This window comes from Dendrobates tinctorius, unplaced genomic scaffold, assembly GCF_039654945.1.
Source record: "Dendrobates tinctorius isolate UK_male_01 unplaced genomic scaffold, ASM3965494v1 ptg000081l, whole genome shotgun sequence".
NCBI lineage: Eukaryota > Metazoa > Chordata > Amphibia > Anura > Dendrobatidae > Dendrobates > Dendrobates tinctorius.
The window spans coordinates 12,208,800-12,229,269 of record NW_027361749.1 but is presented as its reverse complement, the minus strand read 5'-3'; the positions used below and the strand labels follow the sequence as shown (position 1 = coordinate 12,229,269).

The 20,470-nt window shown below is 44.4% G+C and overlaps 1 protein-coding gene across 4 annotated transcripts in view; it reads left to right on the top strand.

Annotated features, from left to right (window-relative positions):
- The window catches only part of LOC141096881 (ethanolaminephosphotransferase 1-like), a 90,562-nt gene extending 71,225 nt beyond the window's left edge, over nt 1-19,337 (top strand). For 3 of the 4 annotated variants that reach the window (XM_073583748.1, XM_073583751.1, XM_073583750.1), the window contains 6 exons: nt 879-987; nt 3,336-3,384; nt 14,002-14,182; nt 14,355-14,537; nt 15,883-15,959; nt 17,208-19,337. In XM_073583748.1, the coding sequence (XP_073439849.1) occupies nt 879-987; nt 3,336-3,384; nt 14,002-14,182; nt 14,355-14,537; nt 15,883-15,948 (588 nt within the window). In that variant the 3' untranslated portion in view covers nt 15,949-15,959; nt 17,208-19,337. The remainder of the gene's footprint in view (nt 1-878; nt 988-3,335; nt 3,385-14,001; nt 14,183-14,354; nt 14,538-15,882; nt 15,960-17,207) is intronic. The other variant, XM_073583749.1, reaches the window with a different exon arrangement.
- The last annotated feature ends 1,133 nt before the right edge of the window (nt 19,338-20,470 follow it).

The window sequence follows — 20,470 nt, the reverse complement described above, 5'->3', positions numbered from 1 at the left end:
CGTGGTCACATGATAGTGGTGTCACCAAAGGTTCTTAAGCAGTTTTAACCTTGGAATAAAAATGCTGGAGGCCCCTAAAGGGCCTGTCACACTAAGAGATATCGCTAGCAATATCGCTATAACTAGTGACGTTATAGCGATATTGCTAGCGATATCGCTGTGTCTGATACTTACCTACAACCGGCTCCCCCGCTGGTTATCGCTGATCGCGCGAGAACGTTCAGGACTGTTTCTCGTCGTCAGCTTCCTGCGGCGCTTCCTGCTGTGAGGACGAGCGACGCGTGGAGCCGGGCGGGAGGACGCAGGATCGCCTGGTGTGACAGGTAAGTAGCGATCCCCGTCCCCAGCGATGTCGCTGGTGAGATCTGCCTGTGTGGCAGCTCACTAGCGACCACTTAGCGATGTACCAGCGATCCTGACCGCGTCATATCGCTGGTCGGGATCGCTGGTACATCGCTAAGTGTGACAGTACCTTAGTTCCCCTCCCCCCTCGCCCAAACCCCAGTCCTGACTGCCAGGAGACTAAATGTATCTACGGCTTATTTCTGGAGTATACGGTGTATGGTATTTAAAGCATACTCCAAAAATCCTGGAAAATCAAGCTAGGCCTTATTTTCGAAGTAGGTGTTATTTTTCACGAAGCACTTTATCAATCAATAGTCATTATCAATCATATATCTATTATATTGTTGGTGTAGGAGTAACGATGCAAGTGTGAAGGAAGTGTGTATCAAAGTTGCTAAAAGTTTCACAATAGACTTGTTCAAAAGGGCTTCTAAGTTATCTATTTGTTTATAGCTGATTGGAGGTGGTTTAATGGCCACAGTCGACTGATGTACATGCACCTTTAAGCGTGATTTATTTCTTTTGTTTTTTAGTCAATGACTTTGGTTTACATTCTCACTGCGATAGTTGGAGTAGAAACATTCCATAAACCAGTGTTCCCACATGTATATATGACGGATTTTTTAATTACATTCCTTGTAGGTATGTACAATATGTTTAATTAATACAGTACATAAATGACAGATTACAATGCTGTTTTACTTTTTGTTGTAAGAATGACTGTACTTGAATCCTTAGAGGGAATCTGTTGCTAGGTTTTTGCAACCCATTGATGAGAACAGCATACGCTGTATACTCAGAGCGGTGACTGAACCAGCACCGACGCCGATCCCGTGACTGAAACGCGAATGTTGCCTGGGAGAATAAAGTTCATTTTCTCCCTGTAGTGTTCGGCTAAGTACAGGCGCCAGGCAGTATAATAATGTTATTAACTTGCAGATAAATCCTATATCTGCAGGTTAATAGCATTTTTTTTTCTGGTGACAGGTTCCCTTTAACACTATTTTGATAAATAAAAGCGATCCCACCTAGACAAGATGTACCCAATCGGGACAGTACCTAACTCTTGTAGTTCAGTTCACTATTTCGAGAATTGTCAATGTGTCCACCCCACACACTGAATGTTTCACTTTGTCGCCATTTATAATATTAGTCTTACATTTACAGTTGAGCGACTTTGGTTGGATCGGGTTTCATGAAACAAAATTTCTTTCAGATGAAACTGGTCTGACTAGGGCAAAAAAAGTCGGAGTTTCGTCCGAAGCCCGACCCCAATGCAAGTCAATGGGAAATAAAAGTCGGCATTGAGCGGATGACATTCATCCACTCAATGCCGACTTTTATTCCCCATTTACTTGCATTGGGGTCGGGTTTCGGACGAAACTCCGACTTTTTTTTGCCCTAGTCTGACCAGTTTCATCTGAAACAAATTTTGTTTCATGAAACCCGATCCGACCAAAGTCGCTCAACTCTACTTACATTCCAAAAAGCAGTAAATAGCTTGTCTTTTTCTCAGCCAAGACTTCGATAAAGTTGTATTTGATCAGGCAATGTGATTGTTTGTCACACAATCAAAATAAGCTAGATAATAATGAAAAATTAAAACACAAAGTAAATTAGAAAGTTGTAGAGGTTGTTCATTTATATAGTGATTTTGACAAATGCCCACAATGGTACGGTACATGACTGTTGTTTAGAATCAGAAGATGAATAACTGTCATGGACCTGTTGTTTGAGATGCCTTTCCAGAATATTTTATGTGTGTGTACATGAATAATAACACTATTTTTGTATCTGACATTTATCACTAGCTTTTCCTTATGTCCCATACACAATACATCAAGGCATGAGGGATTATTGCTCTCCTGTCTCTATGTACCACATACATAAAACCATCAGCAGCATGGACAACATTATTCAACAGCCATGATCATTGTAGCTGTGAATCCAGCTTTAGGGGTCAAATAAACTATTGAGAGTATTAGCATGATTTGACATTGCTTCAGCATACCAAGGCATTTTGCATGATTGTGTCCAATTTTATGGGGACAGTTTGGGGAAGGCCCTTTTGTTGTTCCAACACGTCTCAGGGGAGATCTCATTTACATGTGTGTTCAGTATAAAGGACTGGCATATTACTATTCTTTCCAAAGACCTTACAAAGAACATGGGAGAATCATTACAGATGGAGGGAATGCAATTCCAGCAGCTAAATAGGAAAGGGTTCTTAACAGTTAGAGCAGTCAGAAGGTGGAATGCCCGACCACAAGAGGCAGTAATGGCAGACACTATAACAGCTTTTTAAAAAAGGGCTGGATGTTTTTCTCACAACAAATGTCATTGTGGATTATAAATAATCTAGGGATGGAGAATGTGTAACTAGTGGAGAAAGGTTGAACTTGATGAACCTAAGTCTTTTTTTTAACCTGTATAGCTATGTAAGTATGTAACTTCTGTCAAGATCCATGGCTGGGAGAGTTTATGGTGAACTAGAACAGAATTTTTGAGCTACGTCATCTCGTCCAACATCAATATGTGACCTCACAAATCCTCTTCTAGATAAGTGATCAGATATTCACACATACAAATTCCAAAATCTTGTAGACAGCGTTCCCAGAATAATGGAAGCTGTTACAGCTGTAAAGGGGGAAGCAATCCCAAATTAAGACCTATGGATTTAGAATGAGATGTCATAAAAGTTCTGTAGGTGTAATGTAAAGGTGTCCTAATACCTCTTTCCAAATAGTGTAAGTGGAGAAATAAGCATATTTCTCTGACAAAATATGGTATATATAATAATAAAGTTTCTTATATTTGCTTGTGCTATTAATGTAAAATTTGTTGACATGACAGTTACTTTAATGCTATAAATTTTAGATTTCTGCATTCATTTTTTTTTAAATGTTAAGACATATAGAATACTTGAAATCTAATCTCCTCATTTATATAAAAATGAATGTCTTGACAAATATTTGTTTTTGATATTTTAGGATGCAGTATACTAATTGCCCTTCCCCAGACATTGTTTAATATTGCTGTGTAAGTTGGCATTTTACATTTACAACTTATATTGGAGAAGCAAATGTACCGATTTGATTTTCTGCTAAATATATAGCTCTATACTCTCTATATGCACTGGAATACATTCTGTAATATAATACGCACAAGATCTGTAGAAATGTAAAAGAAAAGTGTAAGCATTGCTGCTCCTCAAAATACTTACGGTAATTGCAGGGGGTTCATGAGCTGGGACACCCAAAAAAACACAGATACAACGTAGAGTGCAATCAACATTTAACCAGCAAAAGTTAAAGCTATAAGTTTGTTTTGATACCATACTTATAGCTTTAACTTTTGCTAGTTAAATGTTGATTGCACTCTACGTTGTATCTGTGTTTTTCACGGATAGAACACATTCCCATTATGATTCATGGGCATGTTCACGTTTGATTTTTTTGTCGACCAATTGTCCACAAATAAAAAAAACATGGAGACACAATGTCTAAATTTAAACCAATTTATAGATCAAAATTACTAGTTCAAGTCAATGTATCCACCTAAAAGATTTAAGGTCTGTTAGAGACTTATCAACATGTAACTCATGGGGGAATCTGAAAGATAAGTGACAATGTGATATGGGACTTTTAGTGACGTGTGAAATCTCATGGATTCTCACTGTTCAAGAATTAAATTTCTCACTGTTGCAATTCTATTTGTTAAACAATATGCAAAATCAGAATATCAAATTGCATAACGTGTCTCAATATAGTTAAAGGAGTTGTCCACTACTATGACAACCCTTTCTTAAACTAAATGTTCGGCCCCGATGAAATAATAAAGCCTATACTCACCTCTCGTGCCGGTGCCGTTCCCGTGGTGCCATAGTGTCCCATAGGTGTGACGGCCGTCTGCGAATCTGGGCTGCAGTGGGGACAGCACCCCGAGTAACCCCGAGACCCTTAACCCCTATACAGGGATCTGGAATTGTAGCAAGGCCCAGGAGGTAGCTGTCTAGATTAGCAGTGGACCAGAGCAGGACGGCCACCAAGGGGTCAAAACTAAAACCCGTAATCAAGGTCAGGATGCAGGAGTCTGAGACCAGGGCGCCGCAGAGGCACAAAATCAGCAGACAGAGGGAGAGTCAAAAGTCCAGGCCAGGGTCAGTAAAACCAGGAGGGCAGCGAGGTACAGAATCAGCAGGCAGAAGGAGAGTCAGGAATCCAAGCAAAGGTCAGCATCAAAAAGTCGGAAGAGAGGCGGAGGTACAAAAACGGCAGGCAATAGAATGGTCAAGAATCCAGGCTGAGGTCAGAGTATACACTATAGAAATTCACACAGTAACACGCAGGGGAACCAAGAATATATCCGGCGGCTTGCAAGACCAGTCCCCAGGTATTTGAGGGATCAGGTCCTCCCTCACAGGTTCCCGGCCCGATGATGTAACCAGGACCGCCCCCGGACCAGGCCAGATGGACATGCAGTAAGCCCTACATGACTGACAGAGGGGCGGAGCCTGCGCCCACCAGATGCCTGTGCAGGAGCCCCCTCTCTGCCACCACCCTCACCCTGGAGCGAACCACGGCGCCTCCCAGTGGCTGAGGCAGGAATAGCCGTCCCCGAGTCCGACGGCGATGTGACGGTCCGGCGCCCCCGAGTGGCCGAGACCGGAACTGCAGGCCCTGAGTCTGGCAGTGACGTCCGGCGCCTCCTAGTAGCAGACGCTGGAACAGCAGGCCCCGAGTCCGACGGCGACGTGACGGTCCGGCGCCCCCGAGTGGCCGAGACCGGAACTGCAGGCCCTGAGTCTGGCAGTGACGTCCGGCGCCTCCTAGTGGCCGACGCCGGAACAGCAGGCCCTGAGTCTGGCTGCGACGTGACAGTACCCCCCCTTCTAAGAGGGGCCTCTGGACCCTCAAAACCCGGTTTGTCCGGGTGAAGGAGGTGAAATCTTCTAATTAACCCCTTGGCATGGATGTCACCAGCGGGGACCCAGGACCTCTCCTCTGGGCCGTAGCCCTTCCAATGCACTAAGTATTGCACGGACCCTCTCACTAATCGGGAATCAAGGATACCTTGGACTTCGTACTCCAAGGTACCCTTGACCAAAACTGGAGGAGGAGGGGACTGGACAGGTTGAATTGGGGAGCGGTACGTTTTTAGGAGGGATTTGTGGAAAACGTTGGGTATTTTGAAGGACTGAGGGAGCTTTAAGCGAAAGGCTACCGGGTTAATTACCTCCAAAATCTCATAGGGACCAATAAATCTGGGGCCTAGTTTGGCAGACGGTACCTTAAGTTTAATGTTCTTGGTAGACAGCCAAACTTTGTCCCCAACTCCCAGGTGCGGCCCCTTGGACTGCCGTTTATTTGCCGCCGAAGCCTGTCTGACTTGGGAGCCTTTCAAGTTTGAGTTCACCTCTGACCAGATGGTCCTTAAGTGATGTATGGATTTCTCTACCCCCGGGAGGTCCGACATCTTAGCCGAAAATGAACCAAAACGTGGGTGTAAACCAAGATTACAGAAGAACGGGGTGGTTTTGATGGATTCTTGGTATTGGTTATTTAGGGCGAATTCGGCTAACGGGAGATGTTCCACCCAATCAGATTGATGTTCCGAAACATAACAGCGGAGATACTGCTCTAGGCCCTGGTTAGTGCGCTCAGTTTGACCATTGGTCTCAGGGTGGTAAGCGGAGGAGAAGGATAATTCAACGCCAATCCGTTTGCAGAACGCCCTCCAGAATTTAGAAACGAACTGGGTTCCTCGGTCGGACACGATATTCACCGGGGCGCCATGCAGTCGTATTACATGAATAACGAACAATTTACTCAGCGTTTCTGCATTAGGTAGTCCAGACAGGGGAACAAAATGGCACTGCTTACTGAACCTGTCTACCACCACCCAGATGCATGTCTTCCCTTCTGAGGGTGGCAGGTCAGTAATGAAGTCCATGGAGATGTGGGTCCATGGACTCTCTGGGGCAGGCAAGGACTGGAGCCAGCCGGCAGGCCGATTATGGGGGGACTTAGCACGAGCACAAGTTTCGCAAGCCAGTACGTAATCCTTGCAGTCCTTAACCACCGTCAGCCACCAAAAATTCCTGGTCACTAGTCTGGCTGTATTATTAACACCAGGATGGCCTGCCAGGACAGAGTCATGCGACTCTTTCATAACTTGTAGACGCAACGGGGCCGGAACGAACAATTTCTGGGGGGGCGTCGTGTCCGGGACTTGTTCTGAGGATCTACGGATCTCCTCCAGAAGGTCCAGAGACACGGCCGACACGACGATCCCATTGGCCAGTATTGGGACTGGTTCCGAGTCCTCAGCCTGTGAGGGGCAGAAACTTTGAGAGAGGGCGTCAGCCCTTACATTTTTCGTCCCTGGACGAAACGTGATCACAAAGTTAAACCTTGAGAAAAATAAGGCCCACCTGGCCTGCCTAGGATTCAGTCTTTTAGCAGACTCCAAGTAGGTCAGGTTCTTGTGATCTGTGATCACGGTAACCTTGTGTTTAGCACCTTCGAGAAAGTGGCGCCATTCTTCGAAGGCCCACTTTATGGCCAACAATTCCCGATTCCCTATATCATAATTTTTCTCAGTAGGGGAGAATTTTCAGGAAAAGAAGGCACATGGGCGGAGTTGAGTGAGAGAGGCAGTGCCTTGGGAAAGCACTGCACCTACCCCAACCTCAGAGGCATCAACCTCTACCACAAAGGGGCGATCTAGATCAGGCTGAATTAATATTGGGTTGGCAGAAAAACACTCCTTTAAAACAGAAAATGCCTGAAGTGCCTCTGGCTTCCAATTAACCACGTCAGCCCCCTTCCGGGTCAGATCCGTGAGCGGTTTGGCGATCTCAGAGAAGCCTTTGATGAATTTACGGTAGTAATTAGTAAATCCCAAGAATCGCTGCAGCGCTTTTAGAGTTTTAGGTTGTACCCATTCTCTAATGGGTCGGATCTTGGCAGGATCCATGCGAAACCCCTTAGCAGAAATCATGTACCCCAAAAATTGTACCTCCTCAGCCATAAAAACACATTTCTCCAACTTGGCGTATAGAGAATGTTCTCTAAGTCTCTGGAGTACAGCACGGACATGTTGCACGTGTGTAAGAACATCAGCGGAGTAAATCAGGATGTCATCCAAATAAACCACTACATATACCCCACAAATATCCCTGAATATATCATTCACAAAGTGTTGGAACACGGCGGGCGCGTTACTCAATCCAAACGGCATCACAAGGTACTCAAAATGACCAAGAGGTGTGTTAAAGGCTGTTTTCCACTCATCCCCATTTCTTATGCGAACCAGATTGTAAGCCCCCCGCAGATCAAGCTTAGTGAACCAACGGGCTCCTAGTAGCTGATTAAACAGATCAGGGATGAGTGGAAGCGGATACTGATTTTTCACAGTAATCGCGTTCAGCTCACGATAATCAATACACGGTCTGAGTCCACCATCTTTTTTTTCTACAAAGAAAAACCCAGCCTCAACAGGTGAAGTGGAGGGTCTAATAAAACCTTTTTGCAAGCTGTCCGCTATGTAGTCCTTCATGGCTACACGCTCAGGACCAGAGAGGTTAAATATTCTCCCCTTAGGGAGACGAGCACTTGGAACCAAGTCTATAGGACAGTCATACTCTCTATGAGGCGGTAATTTCTCAGACTCCACTATGGAAAAGACGTCCTCATAGTCCCTTAATGCGTAAGGTATAAAGGGTGTTTTAATTTTAATTTGGTTCACTGACAGCGACATACAGTGATTCTGACACTGTGGACTCCAGCGCACGATATCCCCTTGGTGCCAGTCAATAATAGGATTATGCTGGCGCAACCATGGCATACCTAACACAACTGCATGTGATAAATTGGAAATAACAAAAAATGAGATATGTTCTGTGTGTAATGCCCCCACTGACATAACAATCTCTGTAGTAACAAATTCCACTCCACCCTGGATAATGGATGTACCATTAATCGCCGTGGTTTGAATAGGAGCATTAAGCCTTAAAAGAGGTACACCAAGTTTCCTTGCAAGCAAAAAATCTATGAAGTTGCCTGCGGAACCACAATCCACATAGGCCTTCACACACAAAGATTTCTTTGAAAATAAGAGAGAAACGGGTAACAAAAGTTTAGCCGCATTTGCGGGCAATACCTGAGCCTCTGGGACAGCACGACCAGAGCTGCCCAGAGGCAGACGTCCCAGGAATGTGGATTTCTGATGCTCAGCATTTCCCTTGAAGCCTCCAGGCTGCAGCATGATGGTATAGGAAGATGGGAGTATTCCTTCAGACTGTGCACTGGAGCAGGTGTAGGCCAGGTAATCAGCTCAGGGGAAAAAAAAAAAATCAGGAGACTGCTTTTATATATGATGGAAATATACACAAAAAGCAGTTCTTTTTTGGGCCGGATATAATGTGACGGCCGTCTGCGAATCTGGGCTGCAGTGGGGACAGCACCCCGAGTAACCCCGAGACCCTTAACCCCTATACAGGGATCTGGAATTGTAGCAAGGCCCAGGAGGTAGCTGTCTAGATTAGCAGTGGACCAGAGCAGGACGGCCACCAAGGGGTCAAAACTAAAACCCGTAATCAAGGTCAGGATGCAGGAGTCTGAGACCAGGGCGCCGCAGAGGCACAAAATCAGCAGACAGAGGGAGAGTCAAAAGTCCAGGCCAGGGTCAGTAAAACCAGGAGGGCAGCGAGGTACAGAATCAGCAGGCAGAAGGAGAGTCAGGAATCCAAGCAAAGGTCAGCATCAAAAAGTCGGAAGAGAGGCGGAGGTACAAAAACGGCAGGCAATAGAATGGTCAAGAATCCAGGCTGAGGTCAGAGTATACACTATAGAAATTCACACAGTAACACGCAGGGGAACCAAGAATATATCCGGCGGCTTGCAAGACCAGTCCCCAGGTATTTGAGGGATCAGGTCCTCCCTCACAGGTTCCCGGCCCGATGATGTAACCAGGACCCCCCCCGGACCAGGCCAGATGGACATGCAGTAAGCCCTACATGACTGACAGAGGGGCGGAGCCTGCGCCCACCAGATGCCTGTGCAGGAGCCCCCTCTCTGCCACCACCCTCACCCTGGAGCGAACCACGGCGCCTCCCAGTGGCTGAGGCAGGAATAGCCGTCCCCGAGTCCGACGGCGATGTGACGGTCCGGCGCCCCCGAGTGGCCGAGACCGGAACTGCAGGCCCTGAGTCTGGCAGTGACGTCCGGCGCCTCCTAGTGGCAGACGCTGGAACAGCAGGCCCCGAGTCCGACGGCGACGTGACGGTCCGGCGCCCCCGAGTGGCCGAGACCGGAACTGCAGGCCCTGAGTCTGGCAGTGACGTCCGGCGCCTCCTAGTGGCCGACGCCGGAACAGCAGGCCCTGAGTCTGGCTGCAACGTGACAATAGGTCTCTATAGTATCCCATAGGTCTCTATAGTATAATGCACTCCCTGTAGGCCTCTAAACAGTATAATGCACTCTCCATAGGCACACTCTATATAGTATAATGCACTCCCACAGGCAGACTCTATATAGTATAATTCACCTCCATAGGCAGACTCTATACAGTATAATGCACTCCTCATAGGCAGACTCTATATAGTATGAGGAACTTCCCATAGGTGTGTATAGTATAATGCACTTCTCATAGGCCTCCATACACTATAATGTACTCCCCATAGGCAGATTCTATATAGGATAATGAACTCCCCATAGGCAGACTCTGTATAGTACAATGTACTTCCCATAGACCTTTATATAGTATAATGCACCTCCAAAGGTGGACTCTATACAGTATAATGCACTCCCCATAGGCCTCCATATAGTATAATGCACCCCCATAGGCATTCATATAGTATAATGCACTCACCAAAGGCCTCCATATAGTATAATGCACTCCCTATAGGCAGACTCTATATACTATAATGCACTCCCCATAAAAAAAATACAATACTCACCTCTCCACTGCTCCAAGCACCGGCTCATCTCAGGATTGCCAGGCACCAAGTAATGACATCATCGCGCCCTCTGTCAGTGTTTTATTACAAGAGAACGGGAACATGCATTAGTGATACAACTCCAGTGGTCAAATAGAAAAACACTTGAGTGGTGCTTTAAATTCTTTGAGAGGTATGTTCTATCTGATCCTTAGTAAATGCATTTTCGTTACAGGGGCAAACTAATGCCTGTATTTTCCACTCTAGTAAAGCAGCATTATGTTGCTAGCTGCATATTTTTACTTAATCATTTCAATGTCAAGCCAAAAAATCATTAGTGCTTTAAATGCATTCAAATGTTAATCTATTAATGGGTAAAGCATTCAACTATATTAGAGGGACTGACAAATAAGGAGTCAAATGCAGAGATGCACCTCTAGTACACCTCCTAAAGTACCGTAAGTATCTTCCTTAACGTGTTTCTATGGTATGACCATGCCCATGCTTCCTCAGAGGTAGTGGAACTAAGCATTACCAGTACCCCTGAGGAAGCTGATGCATATTGATGAAACTTATTGAGGGGCTAGGTTTTAATTCACACCAGGTCTGTGGCCCTCAAATAGGCATTGTTTAGGAGGCGCACTCTGGGTGCATGCATCTCCACTGAACACATTGCAAATACATTTATGGATCCTTATCTATAGGTCCTCCAAATGCTATGCTCAATAATAGACATTCTGTACAATTGCCACTACGCTATGCTGCCTATATTTATTATTGTGTACATATATTTAGAGAAAACGCTTTGTTAGATATATACTGCTTGAACTGGGGGCAGCATTAAACAGGTTCAGGCTCCCTCATAACAAACCTTTACCTTCATATCGTCTTACTCTAAAGTGCTGTGACTTTCAACGAGTGTAAAGTTTTGAACCCAGTCAAAAGGGGGGTAGAACAGTCTCCTGGGTGGCTTTCATCCTGCCTTGCTCAGTCTGACTGATCTCCTCAACTTTCAGAGTGACTTTATTTGATGCTGTCCACGGTTTAAGCAGCAAGAATCAGGTGACAGGCTTCGGCTAGTTTCACACTAGCGCTTTTGAGCGCAGCGACGGCCTGCGCACGGCCGCCGCTAAGCCCCACCCCCTGCCGCGCCTCCGCCGGTAGCTCCGCCTACCGGCGCATGACGCTGCATGAGTCCTGCGTCCCCTATCTTTATCACTGGGGGCGCAGGCCGTGCGCAGTATGCGTTTGGCGGCGCATGCGTCCTTTTGACGGTGCGCCAACCTGCTCCAAACGCAACCTGCTGCATTTTGGTTGCGCTCGGCGCACCATCAAAAGGACGCATGCGCCGCCAAACGCATACTGCGCACGGCCTGCGCCCCCAGTGATAAAGATAGGGGACGCGGGACGCATGCAGCGTCATGCGCCGGTGGGCGGAGCTACCGGCGGAGGCGCGGCAGGGGGCGGGGCTTAGCGGCGGACGTGCGCAGGCCGTCGCTGTGCTCAAAAGCGCTAGTGTGAAACTAGCCTTCTTCTTAATTGGATTTTTTTTCTAAACTTGAGTTATTTAAGATCCAGTTACAGAATGTATTTTTCCATGTACATAATTTTGAAAACCGAAAAAAAATTCTTTGTAGAATTCTTATTTGAATGAAATATAACATTAGAACGTTGCTCTATATGTTCATGACTGTAGCAAATTAAAATATAAGGCAGAGTCATACTTTTTCTGCCTGTTCATTGGAAGAAAGAAAAATCCAACTTCACGGACAATGAAATATTTATTTGTGCAAAATAGCAAACCACTGAAAAAAGTTAAAAAGCAAATGTCCAGATACAGTTAAAATCCATAGGATGGTAAGTTACAACAGAGACATCTCATAGATCTATGCGTTTTGGGTGTGAAACACCCTTAGTCATTATAACAATGCGACAAGAGTCAAGACCAGCTTATTTAAATAGTATTCAGATCTGGCTAACACAGTCGTAGTCTACCGTAATTAAATAGAATTTGGACATTATTAGGACATATGTTTTTGTTATTTTTTTATTTTTTATTGTCCATAATCTTATATGTGCTCAATGAATTGTACTTATCGTTTTCTCCCTCATTTGAATTTCTAAATATATCTATAAATTTACACTTAGTGATTTCATACTATTATTTATACCTTAAAAGTACAAATCTGTTAGTCTATGATAATCATGGCTTTTTTTTCTGCAAGTATCACCGTACTTATGCAGAAAACGCAATCTGCTTTTATTATTCTGTGTGACGTGTGTCTACAAAGTGAAGGCAATTCGCTCATTGCATATCATGTGTTCCTGTCGGGCTAATTCTTATTTAATTAGATTGCAACTGTGTTAACCGGATCTGAATACTAGTTAACTAAGCTGGTCTTGTGGCATTGTTATAATGACTAAAGGGGGTTTTACACATAGCGATATCGCTAGCAATATCGCTAAAGCATCACCGATTTGGTGACGCAACAGCGATATCGCTAGCAATATCGCTATGCGTGATACTTAACTCCGACCGGCTCCCCCGTTGTCTGTCGCTGATCACGCGAGATCGCGCAGTTCCATTTCTCATCGGCTGCTTCCTGCTGGGCTTCCTGCTGGCGCCGACGAGCGACGCGTGGACGCGGGCGGGAGGACGTCAGGATCGCCTCGTCTGAAAGGTAAGTAACGACCGCTGTATCGCTGCTGCATCGCTGTGAGATCTGCCTGTGTGGCAGCTCACTAGCGACCATTTAGCGATGCACCAGCGATCCTGACCGGGTCGTATCGTTGTCGGGATCGCTGGTGCATCGCTAAATGTGAAGGGGCCTTAAGGGCCCCGTCTCACATAGCGACTCACCAGCGATCCCGACAACGATATGAACTTGTTAGGATTGCTGGTGTGTCGCTACATGATCGCTGGTGAGCTGCCAAACAGGCAGATCTCACCAGCGATCAGCACCAGCGGCGACGAGCGAGCGCCTCGCTGTGTACCTTAGATACCAGCGCGCTGGTGCAGGGAGCTGGTAACCAAGGTAAAGAGCAGGTTTCTAAGCGCCGCGCAGCGCTTAGAAACCCACTGTTTACCTTGGTTACCAGCTCCCTGCACCAGCGCGCTGGTAGCTAAGGTACACAGTGGGTTTCTAAGCGCGGCGCTTAGAAACCCGCTGTTTACCTTGGTTACCAGCTCCTGCTCGCTGATCGCTGGTCTCCCGCCTGCCACACGCAGTGATGCGTGCTGGCCAGCGGGGGACCAAAGATCAAAAAAATGTCCAGGTCTTTCCACAAAGATTAGCGGTACCCGGCAGGGGAGCCGGTCGCTGATAGGTGTCACACACAGCGATCTCGCTGGTGAGATCGCTGTTGCGTCACAAAACTTGTGACTCAGCAGCGATCTCGCTAGCGAGATCGCTGTGTGTGACGGGGGATTAAGGGTGTTTCTTCCCCAAAACGTGCAGCTCAATCTATGTGATGTCTTTGTTCTAACTTGCCGTCCAATGGATTTTAACTGTATCTGGACATTTGCTTTTTAACTTTTTTTCACTGGTTTGCTATTCTGCACAAATAAATATTTCATTGTCCGTGAAGTTGGATTTTTCTTTCTTCAATTGAATCTTCATTGTGTCTTGGCATAAACACTTTCCCTGCTCCGGACTTTATGGTGATTTAATGAGGGTGAGCTGGACTTTCTTTTTCTTTTCTTTTTCTCTCTGCAGAGCTTATCGACAGAAAACCTTGCTGAAGGACTCTGCATATGAAGCACTTTTACCATTATATTCTCCTTCCCTTTTATTTATTTTGATTACCATCTGGATTGTTTTTTCTCCATGTAAAATCCTGGACAAACAGCCAAGGTTATTCTTATGGCTGGTCGGTGTACTCTTCTCAAATGTGACTGTAAGTATGAGTTGGACATGTACATTATAAAGTGTATCCAGAAAGCAAGGATATATTGTTTTTCTGGTTACTTGTATACTAATGCAATGTAACATGTATAGTTATTTCCATTTATGTGATATACACTGTAGCTATTTCAGCTGACATCAGCATCTATACTATTATTTGACAGTGCAGAGTTATTATATGCCAGATGAGTAACACCAGATCTGAAGTCTTCTGTTGGCTCCTTTGGCCGTTGTCATTATTGGTTGGTCTTGCTGTGTCTGGATGTCTTGGGTCCCTGGAAGAACTCACTTTCTTTGCCTTCACCGCTTTTGCTACAGCTGCCCACATTCATTATGGAGTTTGTGTGGTGAGTGTTAGTTTGCTTTTTTCAGTATTAATAAAAGTCTTTAGTGGCATCTGTACGTGACTATCCTGTGAACCAGTGTATGGAGGGTTATAAAAGCAACCTATCTTGTTTTGAAATGCTATTAACCTTCAGATATAGGGTTAATCGGTAGAAGAGTAACATTACATTCCTGCCTATCATAATGAACACACGGATGCAGAGATAAAATGAAGTTATGTCCTCTCTGTAGCCCTCACTTTCAGTCATAGGGACGGTTCAGCTCCCTGCACCTCCCCTATGACTGAAAGCGAGCAGCTACAATGAGGATATAAGTTCATTTTTATCCCTGTAGCTGCTCCTCCTGTAAGGCAGGCACTTGTAGTACGTGAGCCGACTGAGGGGTGGTCCTTTTCGGCTGCGAGATGGACTGATGACAGACGCAGAAACTCGTTCAACCAGGTCCAACTTTATTGGGTATCCTCTTGACATCCACAGCAAATGCGACAGCTTCTGCTCCTAGGCCCGGGCACCTGTCACCTCCCTCCTACTCCTGTTTGGTGAGGACCCTCCGGGTTCTTTCACCGTGGCTGCTGTTAGGCCCATGGCCACAGCGCTTTCCCCAGCTGAGTCTGCCCGCTGCGACACTTACTGCTCCTTCAGTGTCCAGCCATCCTGTACCCCAGGCCTCCTTCGTCCTGCGTCCTTCGTTCTGCAGCTGTCCTGTCAGGACCACCCCCCGACTATCCATCTCTCTCCTCTGTCTCTTCCTGGGCTCTTCTTTCTTCTATCTTCTCCTGAGCTCTTCTCTGTCGCCTCCTGAGAGAGATCCGTCCAACCCTGGGCTGGGACTCTCTTTCCTTTTATCTTATTATTCTGGAAATCCCCTTCCCAGTCCCGTAACTCCACCCACCATCACTCTGCGTTTCCCTAGCCTAAAGCTGCTGTTAAGCCCTTTTTTCACTACCCTATGTCTCCATCTAGTGGCCAAAACCCGATACTACACCGTCTTTTACTAATTCTAGCTATGGTCCCACACATATACATTCAAGACAGAATAAAGCATCGTACACATCACCTTTTACATTCTCCTTCTTCATCAGTCAGGTCCATAGGTCAGTCCACCCTCCTACACAGTCATGATTTTAATGCTATTTATCTGCAGATTAATTCTACATCTACAGGTAATGTTTCCTCACATGGCAAGTTCCTTTTTAAACAGAATTCGATTTCTAAAAATAAATCAGAGACAGCTATCCATAGGTAGCACCATAAATGCAGTATTGTTATATAGACCCCTGGTTCATCAAGAAAGCTTTGAACAAATACTATTTAATATGTAAAATACTAATCTTATATTTTATTTTAGGGGAAACAACTGAGCAAACATTTCCATATTTACGTATTCTCCCTAAAGAAGCGGTATGCAGATTGAGTAACTGACATGTAAATTCAGGTTTTATATTTATATTATAATTTGTGTATTTTAAGAACTGTAAGGAAGATGCTGTAAATATTATTGTGCTTTTTGGGATATCTAGAAAGAGCACCCATCATTGTCCTATTAAATAATTAGCAAAATTACTGCTCTTATTTTCCAATCTGTATTAAAATTAACAGCTACAGTGCTCAGCATAAATGAGTACACCCTCTTTGAAAAGTAAGATTTTAATTAATATCTCACTTAACACAAAAGCCATTTCCAAAATTTTGACAAGACTGAGTTTCATAGAATTTTTTTTAACCCATAACATGAATGTAAAGTTAATGATATAACTTTCATTGCAAAATTTTTTGTTTTGCTCAAGTTAGTTAATTCAAAAATGAATACACCCTACATCAAAAACTGCTACATCTAGTATTTTGCTTGACCTTTATGATTTTTAATGACCACACCAAGTCTTGCAACATCTATCTTCTTCAAGAATTACCTCTTTTAGACCCTGGATGGAAAGTGATGCTCAACTTATCTCTTCAGAATTCCCCAAAGGTGTTCAATTAGGTTCAGATCAGGACAGAGACATACTTAGCCACTGAATCACGTTCCCCCTGTTCTTCTGAAATGCACAGTGGCCTTAGATGTGTGTTTTGGATCATTGTCTTGCTGGAAAAGTGCACGTACACCAAGGGCATGGATTGATGGTAGCATCTTCTTTTTTAATATAAAGCAGTAAACTTGTGACTTCATGATACCATCAATAAACTGTAGCTCCCCAACACCAGTAGCACTCATGAAGCTGCACACAAAGACACGGCCACCACCATGTTTCACTGTAGGCACTATGTATTTAGAAAAATGTAGAAGAAGCATTTCCTGCTTGAAAAGTTGTGGTTTTTGAACTGAAAAAAACGCATTGTGAACATAACTTTAAAGTCCCACTCTAGAGCTGTTTTTTTGCTTCCTCATCTGTTAACTGTCCAAAATGTATGTTTAGTGTATGCAATAAAATACCATTTGCTCTCTTCTGCCATTTCAAGTGCTTGCCTACTGTACTTTAAATCAGTGATCATACAGCGAAAATGACCTGATTTATCTTACCTCTTAGGAGTATTAACCAAATATGTTTATGCTCATATTGTTCCTGCTCTCAATTATTGCATTACCTTGCTTATGTGCACTGTAGGAACGTCTGTAGCTCTGAAATCATATTCTTTAACATTATTATGGACGTTCATTGTTTTAATCTCTTTTAGGGAAATCATCTGATAAAAGATTTCACCATTTAAAAGTCTTCCTTGAAGAATCTGTATAAAGCCAGAAAATCAAAAGTCTGTAAAAACTTTGTTCTTTATAAACAAGCGAGTGTCTGTCATTTTCAGACTGCAGCACAATGAGTAGAGCTCGCATATTGGTGAATGAGTGGAACCAGGGTTTACTATGTCTACAGTACTGTGCAAAAGTTTTAGGCAGGTGTGAGGAACAATGCTGCAAAGTAGAGAATGTTTAAAAAAATAGAATTGCTAGTAAATTGTTATCAATTAGCAAAATGAATGAACAAAAGAGAAATCCAAATCAAGTTAATATATTTTGTGCCCACCTTCTGCCTTCAATATTGCATCAGTTCTTCTAGGTACACTTGTATACAGTTTTGAAGGAACTCAACAGGGGTGTTGTCCAAAATATCTTGGAGAACTAACCAGAGATCTTCTGTGGATGCAGGTTTGTGCAAATCCTCCTGTCTCTTTGTGATGCAGTTTTGACGGCAATGTATCATCACACCAAATATTGATTTTATTTAGATTTCTTCGTTGTTAATTCACTTACCGTATATTTTTTTCCAATTATCAAAATACAATGATAGAGGGGTTATTCAGGTTCATTATGCAAATCTACAGTTACTTTATGTGACTGCAGACTTGTGAATCCTCACATTACGCACAGGGTCCGCTGTCAGGATTCTCCAGTGTCGGTGCTATAAGTGAATTGAGACAGGTCATGAGAGCCTTTCACTTTTGTGAAAAACCTGGAAAACCCCTTTAAGGCTAGTTTCACACTTGCTTTTTTTTGCAGCGCGTTTTTACCGCAAAAAAAGCATTGAAAAAACGCATACAAAAGCATACAACTGCTGCGTTTTTTTCAAGCATTTTTATGAGCATGCATGAAAAAAACGCAGCGTTTTTATGCGTTTTTAGTGCGTTTTTACCGCGTTTGCGTTTTTTCCAAACATTAGGTGGCCCCTCACACTAACCCAAACCATGACTTTACTAACCCTAACCCTTAACCAAACCATACCCTAACCCTAACCCTGACCCTAACCCAAACCCTAACCCTTAACCAAACCATACCCTAACCCTAACCCTAACCAAACCATACCCTAACCCTGACCCTAACCCTAACCCTGACCCTAACCCTAACCCTAACCCTTAACCAAACCATACCCTAACCCTTAACCAAACCATACCCTAACCCTAACCCTGACCCTAACCCAAACCCTAACCCTTAACCAAACCATACCCTAACCCTAACCCTTAACCAAACCATACCCTAATCCTGACCCTAACCCTAACCCTTAACCAAACCATACCCTAACCCTGACCCTAACCCTAACCCTAACCCTTAACCAAACCATACCCTAACCCTAACCCTTAACCAAACCATACACTAACCCTAACCCTGACCCTAACCCTAACCCTTAACCAAACCATACCCTGATCCTAACCCTAACCCTGACCCTGACCCTAACCCTAACCCTTAACCAAACCATACCCTGATCCTAACCCTAACCCTGACCCTGACCCTAACCCTAACCCTAACCCCCTTAACTAACCCTAACTCTAACCCAAACCCCTAAATTCCATTGTCTAAACTAATGTTAAAAAAAAAACCGCATGTGCAAAAAAACGCATACATAAGCATGCCAATGCGCACGTATGCGCATCCATAGGCTATAATGGCCATTTTTAGCGCAAAACGTGCGCATACGTGCGCATGCGCTTTTTTGCAGGGCCAAAAAATGCAACATGCTGCGTCTGGAAAATACAAACGCACACCCCAAAAAAACGCAGCGCATGAAAATCGCATACGTGCGCATGCCAGCGCGCAGGTATGCGCACCCATGTTAAATATAGGGGAAAAACGCATGCGCACGTATGCGTTTTTTTCCAGCGCAAAAAAACGCAAATGTGAAACCAGCCTAACATTTCTCTTTTTAAATGCTTCTTAACTTTGCAGAATTTTCCCACACCTGCCTAAAACGTTTACACAATATTTTTTATAACTGGATTATGGTTTACATCATTTTATACAATCTTGAATGATATTAGTGTATTTCATTATTTTTTTGTATTTGTTTCTTTAAAAATAAAAACAAATGTATAAATCCATATAGTTTATTAACTTGAATTATGCTGCTATGGATGCCGGGTTATACAGGTAGTTTTGTTAAAGGTCATATTTAATTTTTTTTTTAGCTAAAGCAGCCACAAGACTTTTAATCTTCTTCCATCTGGAAACACTAAGGACTTGCAATTATTGTGATGACTGCACATTAGCCCTTTAGACATATAGCTTAGAGTTTCACAGATCCGTAATGCTGAACAACATATACGGTACCTTTACTTGCATTACACATGTTTAAACACAATAATATACACTGTAAGGTAGCGGTAGCGCTTGTTATTCGGGTTGGGGATACTCGTTGTGCAGCCAAATAACCAGGTCCGGCACGGGTTTTTCATAAAACATCAACATAGTCCATGCGGTTTATTCATCATCGCAAACCAAAGCAATATGCAACAGTCTTAAAGCAGACACCAGTGTATCTTCACAGTGGAGCTCTACTCCCGTTAGCCCTCTCATCAGACAGGCTGTGCTTCATCCAGCCAATAGGCTATACAGTCTCTTAAATACAATCCCGTGTCCGGGTTACCTCTTAGCTGCTTCAGACTGCAGACGTCCCTTCCCTCCAGGGAACTGTCAGACACACGTCGCCATTACTCACAGCGTCCACACGTGCGCTCAGGAAGGCAGCCACATCTTCCAGCACGTCAGCCAGACGAGACCTTCCATACAGACCAACCAGGTCAAGGCATTCACTCATGTGACCTACCCTGGTCACCTTATATGGTCCATAGCCACGCCCACTGGATCACATGGCTATGACCTCATCGCAGAACCTACAACCATTCACACACATACTGTTCACTATGGGTGTTTTAGACACACGCCCCTGGGTGGATTTGTAGGTGATTGGTCCCACCCATCTCACCAATCATCTGAAGGCTTCTACCTGACACATTGTATCAGAAACATCAGCAGTACCTCTGCTGATCGGCACATAATCAAGTCTTCATCCCAAGGCCACCCAACTTGGGATACGTAACGGTCCTTTAGCACCCTACTCCTGTTACCACACTGGATATGCCTGTACACCCATCCTGGGACACCCACACAGTGCCCCCTAGCGGACACAGTGGTCACTACACCACAACACACATACACCACATATATATTTTAT